This window comes from Cyprinodon variegatus, unplaced genomic scaffold, assembly GCF_000732505.1.
Source record: "Cyprinodon variegatus isolate N-32 unplaced genomic scaffold, C_variegatus-1.0 Scaffold299, whole genome shotgun sequence".
NCBI lineage: Eukaryota > Metazoa > Chordata > Actinopteri > Cyprinodontiformes > Cyprinodontidae > Cyprinodon > Cyprinodon variegatus.
In genome coordinates, this window is record NW_015150752.1 from 237,565 (window position 1) to 263,631 (window position 26,067).

At 37.7% G+C, this 26,067-nt stretch overlaps 1 protein-coding gene across 1 annotated transcript in view; it reads left to right on the forward strand.

Moving 5' to 3' along the window:
- The first annotated feature begins 1,123 nt into the window (after positions 1-1,123).
- Positions 1,124-26,067, forward strand: part of LOC107090556 (beta-1,4-N-acetylgalactosaminyltransferase 3-like) — a 32,176-nt gene continuing 7,232 nt past the window's right edge. The window contains exons 1-16 of the mRNA XM_015384006.1: positions 1,124-1,659; positions 9,254-9,303; positions 9,411-9,494; positions 12,817-12,912; positions 16,644-16,734; positions 16,867-16,967; positions 17,066-17,133; positions 20,701-20,779; positions 20,878-20,944; positions 21,090-21,224; positions 21,349-21,458; positions 22,386-22,486; positions 22,837-22,904; positions 22,998-24,195; positions 25,315-25,574; positions 25,875-26,028. Of these exons, the coding sequence (XP_015239492.1) occupies positions 1,455-1,659; positions 9,254-9,303; positions 9,411-9,494; positions 12,817-12,912; positions 16,644-16,734; positions 16,867-16,967; positions 17,066-17,133; positions 20,701-20,779; positions 20,878-20,944; positions 21,090-21,224; positions 21,349-21,458; positions 22,386-22,486; positions 22,837-22,904; positions 22,998-24,195; positions 25,315-25,574; positions 25,875-26,028 (2,867 nt within the window). The 5' untranslated portion in view covers positions 1,124-1,454. The remainder of the gene's footprint in view (positions 1,660-9,253; positions 9,304-9,410; positions 9,495-12,816; positions 12,913-16,643; positions 16,735-16,866; positions 16,968-17,065; positions 17,134-20,700; positions 20,780-20,877; positions 20,945-21,089; positions 21,225-21,348; positions 21,459-22,385; positions 22,487-22,836; positions 22,905-22,997; positions 24,196-25,314; positions 25,575-25,874; positions 26,029-26,067) is intronic.

Below are 26,067 nucleotides of genomic sequence, written 5' to 3' on the forward strand. Positions count from 1 at the left end.
AACAGTACACCCTGATAAGCTTTTTGCTGAGGTTATATTTTACCAGGTTAACCTTTCTTTTTTTTTTTTTTTTACCCTTTTTTAATGTTTTAAGACAGAGTTGGGAAGACAGCCTAATGATAACACATTTTCACTTTTTTTTTTTTGGTTAGTTTTGTTTCAAAATTCTAAAAGTTTAAAGTTTTGTTAACATATTCACGGTTAGTGGATCTATTCCCAGGAATCTTTCTGCACGAAGTGTTTTCTTGTATATCACAGGAATTTAGAAATGTCTGAAAATTTTCTTTGATTTGCATTAATTGAATCAATAAGAGTTGTCTAGTCATTAATTACATTTAATTTTTTTATTCTTTTTAAGAGAATCTGCATATTTTACTAAATATTTCAAATTAGGTCTCGATGACTTTAGGGAAACTGGTCAATGTAACAATGTATATGATGTTTTATTCCTGCTATGATTTTGACATTGCTTAAAAATAATGACTTAAAAGCAGTGTTGTTAAATTTGCAATTTATACTATTGTCAGTTAAGTTGAAGTCTTTAACTATATAAATTTTGGTAGAGTCCAGGTTTAATATCATTGCAAGGCTTATCATGATATTCTGAATTATAAACTGAATTAAGGGATATCTTTATGGTTCATGAATTGACTTGAGGATTTTTATCGTGGAAATAAATAAGACATGAAGGCGTGGAGAGAAACGCCGCCAAGGACTAAAGTTTGGCTGCACCTGTGACAGGTAAAGGGGAGGGAGGGGGGAGGGGGGTTCCACCTGGTCGGGCTCTTCTAATGTTTACTCCTCCCGTCAGTAAGTCAAGCTACGTGGAGCAAGGATGTTGCACTTCCGCTTTTTTCCTTTCACAATAAAACTTCACTAACGCGAGTAAAATATTTTAAAGTATAAGATTTAAAAAAATGTAACATTTTGTTAATAATCTCGTTACTAAAAAGAATTAATTTAATTTCTGTCTAAATAAGACGCTCAGGAATCTAAATGGGGAGATTTTTTGGCATCATTACGCATCATCATTACGCATAGAGCGCGCGCTGGCTTTGCTCCATGTCACCTTCTTTCTGGCTTGATTAAACTGAGACAGGGATGAAGCTGGTGTGAGATTTCACTCCTCGGCTGTTTCATTGTGCGTTTCTGTGCGTGGAGGGAGCGGAGTTCAGTTCGCCAGGGGGGATACGTTCGTGACAAATCCCACGGAATAACGCTTTAAAAGAGTTGGATGATCTGGAAACATCCGCGCAGATTAGTGGAGGACGCAGGTCAGGATGTTTCATTTTCTTGGATGAGAGCCGCCGGGGGACTTTTGCACCGGGACCGCTGGGGCTGTGAGGAGCGGTGAAGTCACCGGGGCGCTCACCCACCAGGAGCGGCTGAGCGCGCCCGGCTGGCTGCGGGGGAGGGTGGCGGTCACCGGTCACCGCGCGTCCCGGGGTCTCCTGATGATAACAAAGCGCCTGATCAGACGAATGACTTTCTATTCTGGAAATATTTTCGTCTTGAACCAAAACATGTTTAAGGAGTTTTTCCCCTTGAAGAAGCTTCGGCGGAATGGCAAATATTTTCTGTTTGCCGCAATTCTCCTCTTTGCAGTTTTGGCAATTTACCATGAAATGCTCGCTGCAAGAGGGCAGATCGAGGATGTCGGTGAGTTGGGATTCAACAAGTGTTTGGTTCTTTAACTTGTAACCTGCAGGAATTAGAAGTAGGCTAAATATATATATACAAGGTGGTGCATTCCAGGGGAGTTTACAGAAAATGTCAAACAGCAATAGTCCGTTTCATTCATCGCTTTTGCGCATATCTGAAGTTCTTTTGTTTTGAGTTGTCACCTCATTTCTGAAGGAGCTCCGACATTCTTCCAAGATCGTGCAAAATTAAAAACAGCAGCTTTTTAAATTGCATTTAACTTCAAAATGGCTTGCAAGTTTCTCATACCCCATTTAACAGCAAGAACAAACTTTGGATTTTCTGAAGTGAAAGAACGAGGTGAAGATCTTTTAAAATTAATTTTTATATCAACTTTTAAATAAAATAATAATTTAGAAATAAAAATGTGGCATGCACTAGAAGTTCAAATGTTTAAAAGTTACCAGAGTGGATAAAGCAGTGCACTTGTTTATAATCTGATTTCAAACACACGTGCTTCGCTCTCAGTGGTCTAAGCGGGAACATTGAAGAACACATATAATTAAGTCCAAGTAAGTAAGCTTTATTTATACAGCACCTTTCATAGATCAGAATGAAAATAAACACATGCGTATTGAGAAATATGTGTTTTGAAAAAAAAAAAAATCAGCCTAATTAAGTCCGCACAAAGCTGGAGGCAACACATTCCATATTATGAGGGCTGCAGCTCCAAAGGCTTTATCCCCTCAGGTTTTAAATGTGCTCATGGGACCATTAGCAGTCTTTGACTGGTAGATCTAAGACTGAGGGCTATAGGTCAGAAATTTTGGCTGGGGCTTTTCCATACAGGACTAACATAGGGGTTTGTATTATTAAATAGATTAAAACACCTCCCTCTAGCCAATGTAAAGAAATCCAAACTGGAATAAAAAAAAAAAATAAAGAAGATAAAATGACGGTAAGGAAAGTGAAGATAAGATTAATTAAAGTCATGTTGACACCAGAGATCATCTGCAAGAATGAAACTAATTATATGGTAGAATCAGAGTAATAGCAAGGTTTCAGATGATGTTGACAGAAGATGCCTGTAATTGTGTTCAATTTTTGCTTTGCCAGAAGAATCACAGCAAATGCAACACATCAAAATACTCTGATCTATTTGGTCAAATTACATGCAAAATTCTTATAGAAAAAAATAATAGATTGCCTCACCCTGAAGAGAATTTTTGCATGATAGATGGTGAAGCTTGTTAGAAAGGATGATATTCAAGAAGATAGAATAGAATAGAATTCAACTTTATTCTCATTATACTGTCGCAAGTACAAAGTAACAAAATTCACTCTCTGCATTTAACCCATCCCCTTGGGGAGCAGTGGGCTGCCATTGTGCGGCACCCGGGGAGCAGTGTGGGGTTAAGGGTCGTGCTCAGGAAGCCAGAGTGGCAGTCCGCTGGAGAGGAGCTTGAACCACTTGGCCACCACTTCCCTAACTGAACATGGATAAAGACAAGAGAAAACTAGAAAAGCCCTAGGTGAGCGCAGACCTCTGCTCACCTAGATAGATGCACCTTTAGGTAGAGAAATGGTCTTACACATAGCGTTACTGTAGCGTTACTGTAGATGAGACAAAACTCCTAACCCTGCCGCTGTAACTGTGAACAAGCTGATATTACACTTTCACATAAAAAAAAAAAAAAAGAAGTGATCCGCTCAAGAATTTGACTCTAATCTGTTGTTGGTCTATTAAGAAAAAAACAAGTTCTAGCAAATTTAGGTATTTCTCAGTAAACAATGAACTGCTGCAGTTACAAAGCCAAAGATTCACAGTTACAGACATATTAAATGGTTTTATTTAGGCTAAAGTTTATAGACTTTGAGTTTCCAGATGATGTGTTTAATAAGTTTAAATGGAACAAGTTTGTTTCAGCCCAAATACTGCTTACAGCAACTGAAACCTGCTATTAGTGCCTCAAAGGAAAAGTCAGGTGAAAGAACATAGACAGGGGTAAGGAGGGGGAGGTGGAAAGGTCAGAAGGTCAGTTTAAGCTCAGACAGAAATCTTTTCTTTCAAAAAAATAACCACACTTCCTGCTCTCTCTGCTTTATTTACACCTCATGTCACCATTTTCAGCCTCATTGTCAGGCTCAGCAAACTGACTGAAGGATGTGGCTGCGGCTGCAGAGTCGATGTAGATAAAAGAAGAAAAAAAAAAACGTCAGTTGTCAATTTTTCATCTGCCTACAATAAAAGAAACAACTGCATGATGCTGATGCATTGAGCAACACGTCAGCATGTGTAGAAAGGTGCTTACTGCTCTTACATTTTTATTCCTGAGGAGAAATGGCGTCATAACACTCCCTTGGGGAAGTGTAATGGAAATTCTTTTGATTCTGCTGAAGCGTAATCATCCGTATGTGGACAGTGTTAGTAATTATCCTGATACTTTTAGATTAGGTTAAGGCAGGGTTTTTTTTTGGCTTTTGAAGTTATAACTTAAAGTAAACAGAATTGGTTACCATGTGTGTTTATTTATTCATCTGTCCATTCAGTCAAAGATATATTTAAAGTCTCAGTCTTTTAGTTCTCTTTTGTGGGGAAGCTAGAAAGTAGTGCTAAACCGTAGAATCTTTCTTATGTAGAAAATCATCAGATTTCCTTAGTTGCTTGGATTGAAAAGGGTTTAAACAATGTTCTTCTGCATGTGTCAGCTGCTCTTTGGCTTTTTATTTGTCAGATCAGACTCTAATCTTTGGTCATGAGATTATAAAATAAAAAAATAAAAAATTCTTGCATTCAAGACGGTCAAATTAGCTTTATCTCAATAGTCGCTGGCCTCATCTATAGAATGAGATGCTCCAACATCCTGTGGAGCTGCTGCTTCAGTTCATGCACGTAATATATGCTGGACATAATTACATAGTTCACACACAGACAGTTCCAGAATTGGGGCCACAGCCAGTTTATTATCATTATTTAAGCGTTTGGTTAGAAGCAGAAGCACCTCCAGCATTAAGCAGAAAGAATAATCTATTTAATCACTTTAAAACCCTAGAAAGATGTGTATATGTACAACCATGGATAAAACTAATGCAGATGGAGAAAGGTTTCACAACACAAGTTAATTAAGTGTTTATTTCCCCATAAACAATATTTAAAGTGTAACTCACCACCAAATTAACTGTATTTTGCAGATAAATTGTGTAAAATGGGCTAAAAACATGTTATTGCTGCCTTAGTAGGGGTAAATGGTGGCTAATGAGGTTAAACCCTAATGTGCTTTTAATTTTATAAATATATTTAAATATATATATATAAACGTGTGCTTGAACCCCAGTCAGCCTCGGCAGATGGCTGTTCACACTACTGAGCCTGGTTCTGATGGAGGTTTCTTCCTGTTAAAAGGGAGTTTTTCCTCTCCACTGTTGCTACGAGCATGCTCAGTGTGAGGGATTGCTGTTGAGTCAATGTGTCGATGCAATCGGTTGGTTTTCGTTTGATAGAAACTTGGAAAAATCTGACTGTATGCTGATGGTTGAATTGTCTCTGTAAATTGCACTGAGAGGACATGTGTTGTGAATTTGCGCTATATGAATAAACTGAAATTAATTGAATTGAATATGAGCGGTCAAAATCTTAGGGCTTGGAGCTACCATTCTACATTTGAAAATATTATAACTTAAGTCGCACCAGTTAAACTGGTACTATAACGGATCAAAATCTATTGTCAAAACATGAAGGCTGAGTTTAAGCAAAAAAATTGTGAACATGGTTTAAATGTTTCATTAAAGCCAACAATCAATGATTCAGAAATCAAATTTGGCAGAACCGTATAAACGTTCATCATATCTTGCACAGTTCGGCTTCTTCAGAAACAAAACACACAGCCTGCACCAAGAAACAAACATCGAAATATCCTGAGGCCAGGACTTATGAACATACATGAATCTTTCATAACATTGTAATAAAGAGAGCTTTTTACCTCTAATAATAGCAAATAGAGGCTACAGGGCTGTTTTTGTATTCCGTCTGTATCAGGGCAATCACATGCTCCTCACCTCTACCTCAGAGAACAAACCGATCCAGACTGGCAGCGCAGGTCGCTACGGGATCACACACACACTGAGGGTTTAAGATAGGGCCCTTTAAGGAATAGTTTGTTTTTCCCTCATGTGGGTCAAACAGGCATGCAGCACAGAGGAGTTAACATGGCTGAAGTTGGTTAATATCCTGATAAAGAAAGGAAACCATTTCAATTCTTTAAGGCTGTATGTAACAATCCTGTTTTATATTTTCACTGATATTTGAGAAATAGAGAAAGGTCACAGTGGAGGTTAGGTTAGGTAAAAAAAAACATTGCACCAGTCTGTCTCTAGCGTCATTTATGATTTTGGTATTTGCTCTTTCCTTGGAGAATATTTTGACACTTACTGACTGTATTTGGTATTCTGTAGATAAAGGGAAACTTCTAGTTTACAATTTTTTTTCTCTGAGATAAAAACTCATGATTCAGATTCTAAAGGTTGAAAATAATATAAAAATGAAATATTATAAAAATGCAAAAAAATAGTTGAAAATCATTAGCTGTCTCTACTTTTCATGCTTCTCTAAGGATAGGTTGATGGCATTATTTGACTGAATTTGAAGGTTTGATTTTTTTCTTGCCTCAAAAAAAATATATTTTTAAGCTATTTTAGTTGGGTTTGAACTAGGGCTCAAACAATTAATCATGATTAATTAAATTATTATTATTATTAAAAATAATCGTCAACTAATTTAGTAATCATTTAATCATTAACTGGTGTACAGAGTCTGTAAAACATGCCTTTATCTGACAGAGAAACCCACTTGTGATTATACCAAGATTGTAAATAATATATAAATATTTCGCATATAAGATAATAAAGTCAAGAAGTGGAAAAGTGGAAAAGTTTGAGTTTCACGTAGTTTAAATTCATAAAAATTCTTCTTCAAGGAACCTTTGTCTATCTAATTATTAATTGATTAATCGAAAAAATAATAGACAGATTAATCAATTTGCAAAGTAATCTTTAGTTGCAGCCCTAGTTTGTACACATAGTGTTTTGTTTTTTATTTAGATGTCCTTTTTTTCTGAGCCCTGAATATATTATAACATTAATATTGGTTCCTGCTTACAGTAGTTAAACAGAGCATTTCAAATAATTTGATTAATTAAAGTTTTTTTTTTTTTGTCTTTTAATCTTGCCTGATTGAACATATACCAGTTTAGACAAGGGGATATTTTTCACATAGTAGTTTCCTTACCTATAAAGATCAACACATCTTAATTTTAATGCCTTAAGAAAGCCTTAATTTTTTTTTTGCAACCAGTTTTTTTTGTTTTGTTCTCATCTTAACGCTTACTGGAGCTTTGCCATTGAAGGTTAATTTTTTGAGTCTGAGGGTATGATCATTAACCAGGAAACCTACACAGCACACGACTTGCTCTGCACAGATTTTCCACAAGGCTTGTCTACTTAGACACAGTCATAGCCATTTTTTTAAATACAAAACAGGGCTTCAAATCCCCTTTCCAGAAATATTTTATACCCAGCAGCAACTGGGTTAGCATCAGCTAAAACATAGAATCCCTTTTTATGAATGAACTACAACACACTTCATATTTATTGCCTCTCCAAGTAAAGGGAGGGGCCACAGATCTGTTTCAAGATACGATGGCTGAAATTTCTGATATTTATTTATTTCTATTATTAATAATTGTTCTATTTCTGAGGTCACAAGGAATTGGAACAGATTTGAAAACATTTTTGTTCTCTTTGAATGAAGGAAGACCAAGTTTACACTCCCTGCTTAAAGTGGAGCCACAACTAAGTCCTACTGCACGTGTCAGGGCTTCCCCATGCACACAGATATACACCTTTCAGAGAAAACACTGATTGTTTATGAGCTTTGGACTTTATAATTAACAAAAGCTTTTATTACCCCACCATAAAAGACAGCATCATAGAAGAAGTATTAGTATCATGTATATAGTACATAATAAAAAGTATAAGTCTGCATGAAAATACATTTCCTTTTTTGATCAACATTCCAGAGTTGCTTATGATGTCATATTGGCCTCCACATTTTAAGGGTGTGTATTTGGAGATCTCCACCCTGGTGGTAATGACAGACCTTCACAGGGACTTAATCCCAGCTCACTCTGTCTTACCACAAAGTCATAAAACAATTCCAAACATTGAGGTCCTATTTTGAAAAACACTGCCCTATAATTTCAAAAATTATGGAGAAGGTCAGTGGAGATAATTCTTTGCACCCAACTTGCAAAAAAGCAACAAATACTTTTTCCTAACACTTGAGATGGTTGTTTAGAAATGAACTGATTGACATGCAGATGTCCTCAGTTGTAAGTATGGACAGAGTAAGACTTAACAGAGATCCCATTATAGACTAAATGCTTAGGAAACTAGGGTTATAGTATAAAAACGGGCTGTAAATGTCAGTCTGCTCCAACTGCTGAGCTCATGGTAAGTGGCTGCTGCGGGAGATTTTATTTAAAGAAGAGTTTGTCAATCATTCTTTATGTATAATTCAGTGTCGTTGATTTAAGCAAAGCCTGAAATGCCTACAGTGGACGACTGGCTCAAAATTGTACAGGGGATTTATATACTGGACAAAATGTCATAAAAGGAAACCTTTTTCAATATCTGGTCAAAATGGCTCCCATTGCTCCCTGTGGTTTAATTTACCCTGACAAAGAAATACATTGTCATAGCTTGTATTTGATTACTATTTTGGACAAATGTAAAAGTCTGTCTGCTGCCCCATATAGTGAGAAGAATTAGACCTTTCCCTAAACTACTTACATGTTAAATGTTTGTTTTTATTGTAAAAAGCAAAACCTTTGGATTAGCGTATGCCAGTGTTATTATACACAGTAATGTTGTGGTCACTGGAACTTGGATGACCTTAACTGTAAAGTTTGCTTTTCCAATAAAATAAAACCCCCCCCCCCAAAAAAAAAAAAAAAACTGTTTAAAAACACAAAAGCAGCACACTCATGGTTTCTACTGAAGATTTTTCAAAAGATAAAAATTAACCCCAAAAAAAAAAAAAAAAAAAAAAAACATAGATGTCACCATTTGATGCACTGTACCAGATTATTGCATAACCTCTTCTCTATCTGTGGTCTCTGGGTAGATAACATACAAATAATAACAATACAATATCAGAGCAAAGCTGAACACAACTTCTACTCACACCACAGAGATACTAGTGCTATCATGTAATCACAATATCATAAAAAAATTCAGTAATTCCTACCAAAGATATATTATATCCATTCATTACATACAGACATGCGTTGTTTTTTAGTTTTTTTTGATGATTAAAACTAAAAACAAAAAACCCCAAAATTCAGTGTCCAGAAAATTATGGGCTTATGTTTTTTCTGCAGTTTTAGTCCTGGCGTATTGCATCTGTCACTTACAATACCCCATAGATTCTCTATGGAGTTGAGGTGGGGTGAGTTTGCTGGCCAATAAAAAGGGGACACCATGGTCCTTAAGCAAGGTACTGGTAGTTTCAAACCCTGCACACCTGCCTTGGTCTGATGGTCTTTCTTTTGTTCAGGTGGGTATCCTGAAAGCAACAACCTGAGGAGAGATGTGCTGAACCAAAAGGTGAGTTTGGGTCGCGGGTTGGGGGATGATGCAAGGGTCTATATCTGTTCAAGGCGGGAATAGAAGAAAGCAAGCCACAGCTAAATCAGACTGCATGTGTGTTCTAGGTTAGAAGAGACGATCGGCCAGATTGGGTGGAGGACTCGGCGGCTTGGGTGTCCAGCTTCACTCCGCAAACATGGAAACCAGAGGTTTGTGTGTGTGTGTTGTAGACCTCTTGCATGCTTCAGTGCTCCACCTAACCGTCTTTGAACCCCGGATCACCTGTCAGGACTTGCCCGCTTTACTCCCAGCTCGCTGCGTTTCCTTGTTTACAGTGTCGTTCCTGCAACAGTCTCCAGCAGCTTCCACTGCTTTGTATTATCATGCTTATCAGATTTCCCCCTATTTTAAGCAGGAATGTACTTCAGCCAGCTGCTTCACCTCCTGTTTCATGTATGACGGGAGCTGTTGTCATTTCTGGTTTTACTTGCCAACATAATCTAAGTTTATTGTAATGTGGGATTAGGTAGCTTTTCATACACCTTTTTTGCATATTCTCTTCCATTTTGTTACAAAAGCTAAAACCAGACTTTTAGAGAGAAGCCAGTCAGATGTGAATAGATTGTCCTCTAAAATAAACCATTAATATATTAAAATGTTGCATTTAAAGATGGGTTAAAAAAGATTGGGAATTTTCTGATACCTTTCAAAAGGTAATAGTTGATATATTAATCATTGTCAGGTACACAGGGATGGGAGCATATGTTTTATGCACTTGGATGTATTTCATATTTTTCCAGCTTATGTCACAACATTAAGGGCTGTATCTGGAAACATTTAGCGGACAGTCCTGCATTACAACAGATTTGAAGTCTTAAGTAATCAATATTTCCACTTTTTTCACAGTAGCTTCAGTGTTTAAACACAAGAAGAACAGACAAACCTTGCCCCATGTTAAAAGCCACAGGTATTGCAGAATGTCTTGTTCTACATTTGGTTTAACAGAAAGAAACTTTGTTTCAATCTTTAGTTGCTCAAGTAGGATTTTTTTTTCAGAAATTGGCAGCCATGTTTCTCCAGTAAATCATACTTGGAAAAAGCAAATAAATTGTAGATTAAAGCTGCCTGGACTATTTCAGGCGCTAAAGTTCATGCTCTTTGAGAACTTTCTATAATTGTTGTAAGTGAAATATTAAAGTAAGATTGTGGAAGATATGATCACATATTTTTATTCTAAATACTTCTGCTGCTATTTAAATTGACAGCAGAGAAAATATAGCTTTCAAACTAAATGTGTTTAGCAAGCACAAAATAGACATGATAACTACTTTTCCCTGTACCCTTGTTGCCATTTCTGTGCTTTGGGCATGTTTATATTTAGAGTAAAAAAGTGCTGTCTTCCATGATTTACATCAATAAATATACTTGTGGTGAAGAGCTGGCTGCTGGTGTTAAATTTAAGACCTATTTGAGCCAACTTCCCTAAAAGCTCTTTCAGCTTTTATCTTCCTCTTCTTTGCAGCCAGTCACCTACATTTCTCTGATTTATTTTTTATTTTTCATATTAATATGATTATTCAAGCGGTTTGCTGTCAAATTCTGAATACTATCGTTGCCCTGTGGATTAAAGTGTTACCTTCCCTCTCTGCCCACACATCAAATATACATATTAAGTTTCAGAAATGGTGAAGATTCCAAGGAATAGAGAAGACATGGGAGAAAAAGGGATGGAGAGTAGGATAATGTTTCGGGTTAGTTATAATCAATATAGTCTCTGTAGTTTCTAGTATGGAACTTGCATGTTTCCGTAATGCTGTGCTAAAGATTATTGCTGACATATGAGTTTTAAAACTGCCAGTTATGTTTGAAACAAAAGAATGACTTTCAATACGTTAAACTTTTTTAAATTGCACAAGTGTTTGTGCAAAAAGAATAATAATACATGGCAATACATGGATACTCCTTTTCAAACTGCAGCACTTCTATATGCAATAGTAAATATAAATGATTTTTCATCCATGCTTTTAAAAGCCTCCTTAGTTTTCATTTATTATCTTTCAATTACTGTTTCCGAATGTTAAATCTAATATACCATCATTTATTGACATGAGTTTTTGGAGAGTAATAGTTACTCAACCATTTATACGTTTGAACAAGTGGATCCATGACAGAAACCCTCAACTAATTATTGCAATTTAAAATATGCACTGGCAATGTGTGTGTGGGTGAATTCAAGGTAAAAAGTAAGTAAATACTCCTAATTTGAGGGTTTTCAGCTATGCATGACCTGGACTGAACCTGTTTTTAAAATGATTAAGATTTAACTGCAAGTTTAAAACCTAAAAATAACAGATTGGGCTTTTTTATTAACAAAAAATGTGAATCAATGCTGAGGAAGTGTGCAGGGAAATTAAACACACCACTCAAACCAACACAGTGTTCTTTTCCTAAGCCTTTATCCATATATGGGTCAAAGTAGAAGCAATTACAGAGCATATCTCCACCCGGGCCACGCCTGTCACAACAATGATACCTGTATGTCTCAGGCTTTACATAACATGTTATCTCTACCCCCCATGTCTCAAAGCATTTCTTTGAGTCATAGAATGTCAGGCTATTTACTGTAATTGTTGTAAATTCTGCATACAGGAAGTTTTGATTCAGTTCATATGTGAGATCAAAGCAACAGTGTTAGCAGGTCAGCAAGCAGAGGAAAAGCTTTAACAGAATCATTGCTGAAAAACTTGAACCTAGAGCTTCATGCTTCAGTCAACTAGACCGCCCCCACACTCTGAGTGAATAGTCCTTCTAACCTTAGTATGAAATAATAATGTAACCATGAGCAACCTGCATTGGTAATATTAAAGAGTTGAAACCTTATTCTCATTACCAATTGCTTGGCTGAACCACTAATGAAACCGGATTGACCGCATATTCTGATATGGCTCTCAGGCCCGGTGTCATGTCCCTGCTCTGTGATCAACACGCTGAAGGATCAAATGACATGGCCCCTTTGGCAGATGTCACAGAGGTGTATGTTTACAGGACATCTGGGCCTCTTCTGAAACCCAACAGATTTATTATGGGAACGTCGTATTTTTTTTCTTCCTGCTGACTTTGAAATGAAAAGTTGAAAAAGGGACATTTTTTAATCACTGTTCATCCATTAGTGTTTTCTTTTTCTTTTACTTGACCACACATTGAAAAAAAGACAAAGGTTGGATTTCTTATTGTGACATTAAAATCCTTCTACATTGATAGGTACCTCTAATTTAATTTTTCGATTTTGTGACACAAATCATTTGCTTTGGTTTACCCTTTGAAGAAACCTCTATGTTTACATATGCAGGAAAGGGTTTAAAAACCGCTGTTATTGTGCCATCTGAGCAAGTATGGTTGTTGGTTTTAGTTTGTAAAAAATGCTGAGGCTGATCGGTGATCTGCCCTGCTGCAGCAAACACAATGTTGTGTTGATATATATATATATATATATATATAAAACGGTCTTTTCTCTTTCTGCTTGCCATGCAGTTTAAGGGACAGGCCAATCTGCATGTGTTTGAGGACTGGTGCGGCACTTCTACCGCAGAGTTGCGCAAGAACCTGCACTATCCTTTGTATCCACATGTAAGTAGAGCTGTCATCCCTTAGTCTCTTCAATAACCTGTTTAACATGTTATGACATGCGTGTTATGAGACAAATCCATTAGAACTTCCTTAACAATTTTTTTTTCTTTTAAACATGCAACATGTGGATCTGTTTTGAATATATGTACAAGCAACATTGGCCCAGAAGTTTTGTTGATTTATGATAAATGGTAAATGGCCTGTACTTATATAGTGCTTTTTCAAGTCAGGAGACTTCACCAAAGCGCTTTACACTCCAATCAGTCATTCACCCATTCACGCACACACTGATGGTGGCAAGCTACATTGTAGCTACAGCTGCCCTGGGGCTCACTGACAGAAGCAGGGCTGCCGTACACTGGCGCCACCGGGCCCTCTGACCACCATCAGTAGACAATGCAGGTAAAGTGTCTTGCCCAAGGAAACAACAACACTGAAAGTCGGAGCCAGGGCTTGAACCGTCAACCCTTCGATTTCAGGGCAAACTCCTACATCCGACGCCACTGTCGCCCCAATTCATGTTTTTGTTGTGCTGTTCTCCTCCTTTGTACAAGTGCAGCTGTTTATATAAACAACAGTCACTGGGTGCAGTCAGGTTCCTTTGAAAACTACTTCAGACCTTATCATATGTTATCAGAATGTCAGAGACCATGAGTCTGAACCTGCAGCTCTGGGATTGCATGGGAACCAATTTCTTAAAATGACTAAGAACTGAGCAATACGTCTAAATTCAAAGTAATAAATTTGTACACAGAGAAAAGCCCTCTTCCCTTTTTTTTAAACACTTTTTCAGAAAAGAAAAATTTTATTTCTTTAATTTAATCATAGATATTATTTTTTTTTTTTTTTGCTAAAGGCATTTAAACAATAGAGGCAGATGTAACATATTTTATTTAATATCATTTTAGATCAAGCTTTTCTGTTAGGAGCCCAGAGGTCTGTTAGAGAACATTTGGTAGACCATGGAGCACCATCCATCCATCCATCCATCCATCCATCAATTTTCCGTCACACGTATCCCTGCTGGGGTCGCGAGGGGTGCCGATCACCAGCTGCCAATGGCCGAGAGGCGGGGTAGACCCTGGACAGGTCACCAGTCCATCGCAGGGCAACACAGAGACAAACAACCATTCATGCACACTATAATTATGAGAAGCCAATTAACCTAACAGTCATATTTTTGGACTGTGGGAGGAAGCCAGAGTACCCAGAGAGAACCCACGCATGCTCAGGGAGAACATGCAAACTCCTTGCAGAAAGACCCCGGGCCAGGAATTGGACCCGGAACCTTCTTGCTGCAAGGCACCAGTGCTGCCCCACTGTGCCACTGTGATTGGAACACATAAAGTGGAATTTAATTCTTTAGAGAGTAGCCAAGAATCCCACTGGGAAAAGTTAAAAGGATCCATTACAGTAGGAGAAACTACTGAAATGAGTAAATCCGTCCATATTAAAAGAGCAAGAAGAACAGCATAAGAAGCCATATTTAATTTTGCCATGAATAGTGGTAGACCGATAAGTCAACCAGATTATATTTTTGGCTGATATTCTATTTCTTGTATCATATCATCTGATACATGCATGCTTTTGGCAGATTCATTAGTGCAATTGTTTTAACACTGGAGGGCGTGTCCCCTAGGGGTGATGCAGCGTAATTGCAGGGGGCGTGGTAGAAACAAACTGAACAAATTACGGAACCCGAGCTTTTATTTATTTTGTTCTTTATTGATAGTAGTGTTGTAAATCTTTTTTTTTTTTCTTGGTAGAATAATCAACAAACCTAAAAAATGAAATGTGAAAATGGGTTTAGAGATTAAGGTGGAGCAAAAACTTTCCAAAAAGGGGGTCCAGCAAGAAAAGTTTGGGAGTGATTGCATTAGTGCATTCAGCAGCCATGCCATAGGATCAGGTAAAGAATATGCACTGTCACACCCACTATCCACTATCCAGAATAGCAAAAACATACATATTCTTTCTTGATTTTTTACTTAATGTTTCTTTCTTTATGACGCTTGTGAAACGTTTCTTATTGTCTGCTTAAAGAATTAGTTAAAAAAATCAGTAGCATAAATAAGGGATCCAATAGACTGATGTCAAAGTAACTGTTATTGGCATGTTGGAAGCCACAGAATGATCCGAGACCCTAACATGCTGCCAGAGCTTAAAAAATTATTTGGATTGAAGCATATTTATGTTTTAGTGTGTTAAAGATAGGCTCTCTGTGTCTACACCTTGAAGCTTTCTCTCTCTGGTTCTTTTTCCTGAAAAGAGATCACTCGAGACAAACTCTTTAAATAACACTTAATAATTTATATGTATTAAATAACCATGAGACATGACAACAGATTCTGATAGAAATTGTAATATTACTCAGATCAGAGAAGTTGCTTAGAGTTACAGAAGGCAGCTGCATACCCCCAGGCTCACTTCTTGGGAAGTGGCCCAGATATACAGTTAAAGAGGCATTTTATACATCTCCAGTCTGCCACATCATCACATTTTACTTCATACATGTTAGCAGATGAGTTGACATCCATGGCTCCAGCCTTATCAAAATATTCCACTTTGTTCTTAGCTGAAGGACAACACTCTCATTCCATTGCCAAATATTTGCCACGTACAGAATGAAGATTATAACTGTATATCTGGACAGAGGAACAGTCTTAATTAGATAAAATATTGTGGAAAAACATCAGTTATGACACGCAACAGGCAGCTTATATTAAGGTGTAATAAACTCACACATCATCAATGATAATTATCCTGACAAAAGTGTGCCGGTCAAAATCTTACTAAACATCTCTCACCGCACAAGAACATTTTTGTTAGCAGACTTTCCATCCAATCTGATTGAGGAGGAAGAAAAAAAATAAACTTGTTTGGGAAAAGAAAACCATTTAGGGGTAATATATATTTCTTCAAGGCACAGTTTGCTTCATCTACTGTTTTCGGTTGTTTAAATGTTGACTTATTCCTGTTGTTGCTCACCAATTAACTGTTACTTTCTCTTTTGGTAAAAGGACCCTGCACTATGTTCTATCCCAAAAATCTACATGGACAATATAGACAATAGTACATTGATTAATCATGATTCTGTGATTAGTTCTGTGATTAATATCTGATTTTCCCTGTATTATTTTCTATTATCACTAATAAGCAAGTCAAATAAAAAAAAAATCATCAGTATGAATCTGAAAAGAAGGTTTCTTGTTTTTATAATATTTTTTTTTAAATTCAACACTCATATTGCTAACTGTAAACATATTTAGGGAGGGTTATGAGACTTTTCTAGAGTTTATTGGAAATAAGATCAAGTTTAAAGTATATGACACATCAGGGAGGATGATAATGTAATTCACTTATTTTCTGTCGGATTCAAATTGACTACATCTATAAGGAGCCCTTCAGCATATTTGACCTTTTCTCTTTGAAAAATGTATGGATTTAATCATTGATTTAAATGAAAGTTTAGACAAATGACTTGGTCTACTTTTAGAAAATCTGAAATGACACATTCAGACCCATAAAAGAGGACCCAAAAAGTAAGATTTCCAATGTGTTCTTCAATTCCTTGGTGTTTATCTGGGATTCCTGAACACCTAAGTGTGGACAAACGCACTCATGCTTTCCATCAGGGTGCATTCTACATCCATCTGCTAAGTTTTCTTCTCATCCTGCTTTGAGCCAACAGCAAGTCTGATTTATGATTTCCTTGTCATTCCGTTTTTCAGTCCAGGACCACAGTCCAGAAACTTGCCGTTTCTCCCAGGTGGACCAACTATGGCCTCAGGATATTTGGCTATCTACATCCATATGCTGAGGGTACACTCTTTGCAATAACATTTTGTAATATTTACTATTTTCAACATGGCACCCTCTCCTTTTTGTAACCTGGACATACTGTATTAACACCCCCTCCTCCCTTTGATCCCTTTAATATTCTTCTTCTGTCAGGAGACTTTGTGTTTGCTATCAGCTCTGATGACAACTCAGAGTTTTGGCTCAGCACAGATCACTCCCCGCGCAACGTGCAGCTGCTGGCCTGGGTTGGAAAGGTAAGCTTTTCTGATGCCTCCAAGTTTTAGAGCACATTTCGTCACTGTAGTCCCTGGGGCATGTTTGCACATGCTTTGTTTTTTTCTTTTATCACCAGACCGGCTCAGAGTGGACAGCCCCAGGGGAGTTTGAGAAATATGCCAGTCAGACCTCCAAACCAGTTAAGTGAGTACAGACTGCAGTGTTTGTTCATGCAATCAAAGAAAAAAATACTTATCTTCGGTAACATTTCAGACTCACTCATTCCACTGGATTCTGCCACGTCTCTTTTGGGGCGTTTTCTAAAAATGATTTATTATTTTAATTTTCTCCAGTTGCAAATGTTCAAATATTTTAAATATTCTTCATCTAATATTCTGACATAATCCTGAGCTTTTCTCCAAATGTATTATTCACTCTTTGACCATGAAAGTAACACTGCTTGATTGTTTGGGGGAGTCTAATCTGTATTTGCATTTTTCCACAAACAGCTTTAAGTCTGGTAATAATTTTAATCTGATGTATTTAATTGAACAGAGAGCAAAACAGCCTTTAACAAGAAGAGGCTAAGCTCTCTTATAAGTTTTTTCAATCTCTTTGATTCTGTCTTAGTTGACTGAATAGCTTCACCTGCCCATTTACATTCTGTCCATCAGTAAAAATGAAAGCAATGAGAGTGAGGATATGCCTAATATGTCATGCAAAGAAAATAAAAGTGTATGCAGTTATGCAAAATAAGTGCTTTCACACCTTGAGGACTGAACTATATTTAAAAAAACACACAAGCATCTGAACTCTTACCATTTATAGTCAAAGTGACTGCAAATCAAGATAAAAGTCTTTATAGGAAACTCTAAAACGGAACCAAGAAAATATGTACAGCAACATTATTTAGAATTGATTATATCCAAATGATAAAAGTCTGTTTTTTGATACTTCAGTTGAGAATGTGATCAAATGTCAATGCTAATTAGTCAAAGGTTACTTTCCCATAGTAGCTTTTGGCTTCTGCTTTTATGCTCAATTATTCCAAGATTATCTTTTACTGTGGCTGCGACACAAGTCAAACTTATCATTACCCCACCGCCGTGCTCAACACTTTCAACTAGATGTATGCTGATATGTTAGATTTATTATTGTTATTTTTTGTTGCATTAAGATTTAACTCTTTAAATCTAAGCAGCCCTTGATCAGTTTGTAAGTAGATTCAAGTAGATTCACACCTCTATCTTGCTCACATACGTTTCCATTTTGTCCCAACTTATGATACAAATTCATGATGGCTGATAGAAAATGGCCCACTGACAGATGAAAAAAGAAGGTCACTAAAAGAGGAAAACAGCAAAAGTTCAAAATGTTGTGGATTCAATTAGGGCTTAAACAATTAATTGGATAAATCGAAATTAAATGATTATTTGAATAATCGTCAACTAATTTCGTCATTTTTTTTATCATTAACTGGAGTATAGAGACTCTAAAACGTGCCAGGGCAATCCACTTAGAGCAGTAATTATACCGGGAAAAAGAATGCTCTATCCAGAGCTCCCCAAATGGAAAAGTTTTAGTTTCACCTAGTTTGATTTAGTAAAATGTCTTCTTTAAAGAACTTTTGGCTAATGACCAATCAAAAAAATTATCTACAGATTAATCGATTTCCAAAATAATCATTAGTTGCAGCCCTAGCAGGCACCGATCTCGGATGTGCTGCTGTATTGATTTAATGTGAAGCCAAAGCAGGTTTGTTTATATTGTACATTTAAAAGGCAAGACAATTCAAAGTGCTGCAACTCAACAGTGTCCTTCTGCACTAGAAATTCAGTTAAGTTTTTTTTTTGTTGCAATTTTGTTTGGTTTTTAACGACAACAAATGTTTTAACAACATGGTACGAATTGAACTTTTATTTTAAAAGTTTACCTCAACCATGACAGGAAATAATTTAATCGAGTCTTCACTTAAATCAATCCCTATCTCCTGCATAACAACCTATTCTTTCTGTATCATGACTTTTAATCTGATAAGAGCTTGTTATATGAAAAAAAGTGTTTCACTTGCTTCCACCTAAAAACATCTTACAGAAAGGGTATCAGAAAACTAAATCTGTGTAACTCACTAAACTAAAATGAACCAGAATACTACGTTTGTATTAGTTTCTTCTTTCTTATGTTTACGTTCGAACTGAACAGTGGCATTTTGATCAGATTTTGTAATCCACATTTTCAAAATTCACTGGGGATATATGACGCAGTGTAGGTGTAGCATGTCTTTGCAGGAAAAGCACAATCTGTACCATTCAGAGGGTTTAGCACAAAAAACAGAGAAGAAAGTGTGTATGTATTACGCAACCATACAAACACTGAATAAGTAATGTTTCAAGTGTCACTTTAAATCTGTTAATGTAAAAACTATGGTTAGCATGTCTTTTGAAGTAAATTACTTCCTTGACAGGAATGAGTAGGAACAGTACATCACTACCTCAGGTGATGAGAGTGCCGCAGAAAGGGAGAAGGTTTATTATAGACTTCTATTGTGAAGCTAAAAGTCTTGACAATTAACCGTCCTTTTCTAAAGAAAGAAGAAAAAAATCTATAAGTACCTTAAACCAACTCAACCAATAATGTTGAGAAAGATACACATCATTTCTGGTAAGAATATTTTTCTAAATAAAAGCCTCAATGTAGGACTTAGTCATGCAAATCCGGATTCCACATGACCAGTTGATTAAATCCATGTTTGAAAAGGTCATTTAGCTGCCCAATCAGTCTGGGAAGGATGAGAAGGCCATTTCTAAGCAATTCATAGTCCGTGAGTCAGGAAGAAAACTATAATTGCAAATTTAACCACAGATCTGCAGCTGTTCAGGGAAATTGCATAAAAAGGAGCCACACATCATGCTGTACAGGTTTAACATGACTTGGTTTCATTTTATCATAGCAGGTAAAAGCAGACTGAACGAGTCTAACTTGTTTGGTAGGATAAACACTTTGAAAGGGGAAACCCTTTCAAATAAAAGTACGTCTACGTGACTAAGGTTTGCAAGGTTTGTGGATGGTGAACCATAGTACAGTTATAGCTTACATTACACAAACTTCTTATATCAGCTGTTAAGCATGTAGGTAGAGGTAGAATGAGTTGGGCCTTTAGTTCAAGTGGTATGAACTGCACCCTTTGAAGTCAATAAGCCAACAAACCTCTCTGTAAGTCAAAGCAGCACTGAGCTACATGTGAAGCCATCTGCTCGACAGGGGAAGTTGGGCCAATTAGTCCAAGTAAGAGAAAAAGGAACCCAAAGTGGAGAAAATTCAAAACTGAACAGCAGAAATAATCCAAGGGATGCAGTTGATTTAGTCAAAGTCTAGAGCTCAACTTGACAAAAAAAAATGTTGGTCCCACGTGGACAGAACTCTGCAGAAACAAGTAACCGAAAACCTCATTAACCTGAAGCAATGTAAAGAAGAACGAGTTAGAATTCCTTCGAAATAATATGAGACTCATCGTCATGCAGAAAATACTTTCTATGTTGAATGTTTTCATCTTCTATTATCTTAGAGAAGCTTGCTTGATTCCTGCAGAAAAGCAGGCACCCACTAAATAGACTCCAAGAGGTCACCACAACAGAGCGGTGGATTCTAATCTGATTGTAAACATGCGGTGGCATTTTAGTAGAAAACGGATAGATAAAGCCTCTCTCCAGAAGGTAAATTTTTCAGTGAGCTTTATCACAACATTAAAAAAAAAATCTGCATGTTTTATAGGCTTTCTTCTCAGAAGAGATACTTTTTTGAAGTTATCCACAAGCAAAACGACAGAGGAACTGACCATGTGGAGGTGGCTGTAAGTACGAACGCACTCAGATCAATATCAATGTTTTCTTAGAAACAAGAAAAACTGGTTCCCATAACTGTAAGTATTAAAGTATTTTCTCTCCCAAGTGGCAACTGTTGGACCACGTCTTCGAATTCAAGGTTATTGAATCTAAGCACATCTCTCTTTATGCTGGTAAGTACCCCATCATTGTAGGTGAATGAGAATTTCATTCTGATGGTGAATATTTGTGCATCATGACTCATGCTTGGATTTGCATAGTGATTGATGATTTGCAAGTCACAGTACACATGACCCATTTCTCATATTCATGCTGCAGATGAGTCTGACTTGCTGCTGAGCGAAGTTGCCCACATACCACAGACAGCCGCGAGCCACCAGAACACTCCCACAAAGCAGAGCAGCGCTGCAGCAGATATGCTGAGGGAAGACCCGAGAGACTCGCTCTACCAAGGTGAGAGACGTCTCTAAATGGCTTCATTTCCTATCGCCCCGGAAGCTAGTGTTGAGCAAGTCTTCACACACCAACAAAGCAAAATATAACCATGATGCATATCTGCCTGTTGTTTGTTTTTCAGTCCATCTGATTAACAGCAAGTTCCTCCAAGGCGTTCTTCCTGATTGCACATACAACCCCACCTACACTATCAAAGACTACCCTCTGCTTCGTTACCAAGGACTGCAGTTTGTATGTCATTATGCAGTTTATGGTAGCTGGGTTAATGTTAGACTGCAGCAGTGTCAGGGGGTTTGGAGGTGGGGGGCTTTCTGGTTTCACGCCTTCTCAGGTGGAAGAAGGAAGTTGAGCCGAGTAAAACTAAAATGTGATGACTGGCAATGATTTAAGAGACACGAAAGGGATTTTACTGATAAAGTACACGGTGCAGTTCAGCTGAAGAGTGACAACATTAATATTGAGGAGCTATAGAAATGGAAAGTCAAACAGAAATTAAATTTCACAATTTAGCAAACAGTAAACACATTCTTTGTGAATTACATGGAGCCGATGAGCTGTTTTTAAATCCTAAATCTGCTAAATCAGCAAAAGGAAAAAGGAACATTTATCTTCTCCACGGATTCTCCTGACAGATTTTTTAAAATGTTTTAATGTCAAACAGTAAGGTTAAAATTTGGCTGAAAGCCACGGCTGAAGCTGTCAATACATCCACGGAAACACAACCGGCTCATTGTGGAGTAGGCCTTTTAGAGTAGAGCTGTGGAGAGCTGCATTCAAGTAAAAACGGAATGTAACAAATTCCCTTTAGAAGACTTGATCTATTTGAAACATGGAGGAGGTGGCATCATGCTGTGGGACTGCTTTTCCTCAGCAGGTAGAGCAAAGGCCACACAAGTATTGAGGGAAAATATTGATGTAGCTATGTAGGGGAATCCTATTGGAAAAACGTGAGCCCTTCACTCTGTGAAAGTTTTTGTAAAATCAAACTAGACTTGACCATGTTACTCTAAGTGAGCTGGATCTGACAGTTAGTACTATCAAACTGCCTTATGGAAATTAGTCTAATTCCAGAATTTGACCGTTCATGTGTATCTGATCATAAACTGCGTGCTCTAGGTTTTTTTGATTAGTTTACAATGTTTTCCTTCATTTCCATAGGTCCATATGTCCTATATCTACCCAAATGACTACACCCGGCTCACTCACATGGAGACAGAAAACACTTGCTTCTACCCTGAGAGCTCCTACTACAAGAAGATGTGAGACTTTTGTCAGAAATCATAAAATACGTGCGTTTTAGTCAATCAGATCATCCCAAAACAGCTCATTTATTTTAATAATAAGTGAGTCAGAACGACTTACTAAACATGTGGTGCTTAAAAACATTTGTGAAAGGGTTTTAAAAAATGAGCAAATTAAATATGCGTTAATGAAATAAATGAGCTTTATGGGATTTTCTGATTTATTGAGACATACTCATCTGTGTGGATGTCTTTGCAGTTTTTAAAGCAAAATTATTTTACCAAGGAATACAGTGTTTGCTGTTATTTATTGAATCATCTCAACAACCCGCCAGTGCCTTTTTAAAAACTTGGTTTGTTTCCACCAGGTATGGTTTTTCTAGATATATGAGATTTGATCGCCTGGATAAACACAAAAATGGAAACACAGGCAGAGGTACTTGCTTTTTTAATTTGCTTACATTAACATGCTTGCATAATCAGAATACTCTATTTTCAATTTCTGACCTTGCTTTCTGGTGAATGCCAGATTTTGGTTTGCAGAATAGGAATTCAGTCCAGGAGGAGGAGGATGACAACGATGCCAACGAGGAAAGGAAAGAAACAAGGATCGACCAGATGAATAACAATGTGGACCCAGACTATGGAGATGATTACGATGATTATGTGCAGAACCGTAGGCGCAAACTATTCTCCTTTGTTGCACAGGATGCTAATGAGACACTGGAAAAATCCCCTGATGAGAGAGGACATATAGAGGACTTTGAGAAAAGAAAAGAAAAGAGTGGAATTTCCAAACTTAAAAAAGATCTAGGAAAAGCACCTAAGGAGGTTTTAAAGCAAAGTATGCACCAAAACAGGACTGAGGAAAAACAAGAAGTCTTAATTGAAAAAAGAGAACCAGTGAAAAGAAAGGTCAGACCAGTTAAGAAACGCAAAGTCAAACCAGAGCAAACAAATCCTCCACTACCTGTTGGTAAAGAGATTAAAGCAAAGCAACAACCAGCCGTTCTGCCACAGAAACACACCCCCAGGCAACGCCCACTGCGGAGAGCTCAAAAAACAAACCATACTCAAATACGAACATTCAAAGACCCACAGGTTGAAATCCGGGATAGGCATGCTGCTGTGCCTCAGAAAACCAATGTAACCAATAAGCAGAATCTTCCAGACAGAAAGGCGTTTCATCCGGCCATCAACAGCCATTTTACCACCCCCAGCAGAACTGGCAAAGAATTTATCGTAAAATCAAATGAAGTGGAAACTGATCCCAGAAAAGGCCTCAGAGAAAAGGAGATAGAGCTGAATAAGCCTCTAAGGCAAGACCTGGACAATCAAATCAATGCCAATAACATGAATGATAGAAGAAAAAATGATAAAAAGTCGTATTTGAGGGAAGATGGAGGTCCCACAGACGAGGGAGACACTGATCATGTCAGGGCTGAAAGCAGAAAAAACACAACACAGGGAGATGGAGACTCCATGTGGGAGCAGCAAGGAGACTTGCCTATTGATCCAGACGAGGAGGATCAGACTCCAGCGCCAGTATTCGATGCTAAGGTCAACTGGAACCAAACCTTCCAGGTGGACCAGCTGGACCTCCAGTCACAACGTTCTGACTGGATTGACCTAAACTGCAACATCTCTGGAAACATGCTGCTAAACCCCAGCGATGCTTTGACTGTGGTTTATGCCTTCATGGATCATCTTAATGCAAAACACAACGGGTGAGCATCGATTTGACTGTTTGTACACAGAACTTCAAATATGAAAATAAGCAGCTAAGATATCCTTCTAGAGAAGCATTAAATGAGATGCATATAAAGTAAAATTTTGAATTATAAAGATCTATTATGCGGCCATGAAACCCGACGGTGGCGAGGCTTCAGGGGTGGATGAGATCCGACCTAAATACATTGGAGCTCTGGGTGTTGTTGGGCTGTTGTGGCTGACACGCCTCTTCAACATCTTGTGGCATCCTGGTACAGTCCACCTGGACTGACCAACTGAGGTGGTGGTACCCCTGCATAAGAAGGGGGACCAGAGGGTGTGTTGCAACCATTCAGTGGGTAAAATGAGTATTAAACATGCCGGAATTTTTCTCAGTAAATATATTTCTATATATATGCACTGGTATGAAATTCTCCCCAAATGCCAGTAACAATCCATGTATTCCACACATATAAAGAAATCAAACATAAATGTCCAAAAATAAGTTATGTTTGATAATGTAGAATGCTCCATTTTTTAATTACAGTTTTATAATATGATTTTATTTTAGTTTGCATTTTTTTTTATTCCTTACTAACTTCCAGGCAACATGTTTATGTTGTTTTTTATTTGAGATGAAAAGAAAAAAAATGCCTAATAATTAAATGCTCAAATAAAAACATTCTATAAAATAGTTTTTATTTTTCAATCATTTGTTGTGCATTATATTTTTGGCTGCAAGTCAAAAAAAGGTTGGGAAACACTGGATCCATAGATAGATCTATGCCCTGCTGCATACTACACTGGTCTGTTGTTGTAAAGAGAGCAGAGTGAATAGGCAGAGTTCTTTATTTACCCTCACCTATGGTCATAAAATATGTATCATGACCAAAAGAATCCCAGAAACAAGCAGCCAAAATGAACTTTCTGTTCCGGCTGGGTGGCTGGGCTCTCCTTTAGCAAAGGGGTAAGGAGCTTGATCATTCGGGAGAGGCTCGGAGTAGAGAGGGACAACCCAGGACACTATGGAGGCAACTCGGCGTTCCCCCCGCAGAGCTGGAGGAGGTGTCTGTGGAAAGGGAAGTCTGGGAGCCTCTACTGAGACCTGCATTATTATTTTGTCTTTGTTTACGCAGGCGATTCACATTGATCCGTGTGATCAACGTTGTGAAGCGTGTGGACGGTTACAGAGGAAGCCGCTACCTCCTGGAGCTGGAACTGAAGGATGCCAATGGCCAGCTGCTCCGCTTGACGCATTACATCTATGCTCTGATTCACCACAGCGAGCAATGGAGTCAAGACTTTGCCTTTCGTCGCTCGAAGCCTCAACTGGTTCTTTGCAACCCGGTGGGGTTTCGCTGGAATCCCGGCGCCACCGTTCATTTCATAGTGCCTGGTAAGCCACATCCTCTGAGGTTTTCTTATTGCAAGTCTCTGAAACTCTGAAAACAGGTTTCTAGTGACATGAACTAATGCAATTACATTATAAGACATTAACTTGAGGGAGAAGGGTATTGATTCAGTGCTGTGGTTGGGAGTGATTCCTCTTTACCATAAATTGACTGTTTGTTCAAAATACAAACAAATATGTAGCTGATTGTAGAGTTTGAGTTTCCATGGATGTCGTTGTTGGTCCTCTTCTTTTATTCTCCATTCCTGATTGTAATTCTGTTTTTTGTTTTTTTCCAATCTCCAGTCAAAAATCAAGCTCGCTGGGTGCAGCAGCTGATTACAGATATGGAGGAAGTGTTCAGACAAACCGGAGATTCAAACTTCAACCTGATCATCACAGACTACGACAGCACAGACATGGATGTGAAGCAGGCCCTGCAAAAATCCTCACTCCCCAGGTCTTTGCTTGTCCTTTTTTCTTTTTCTCCATGAAAAAA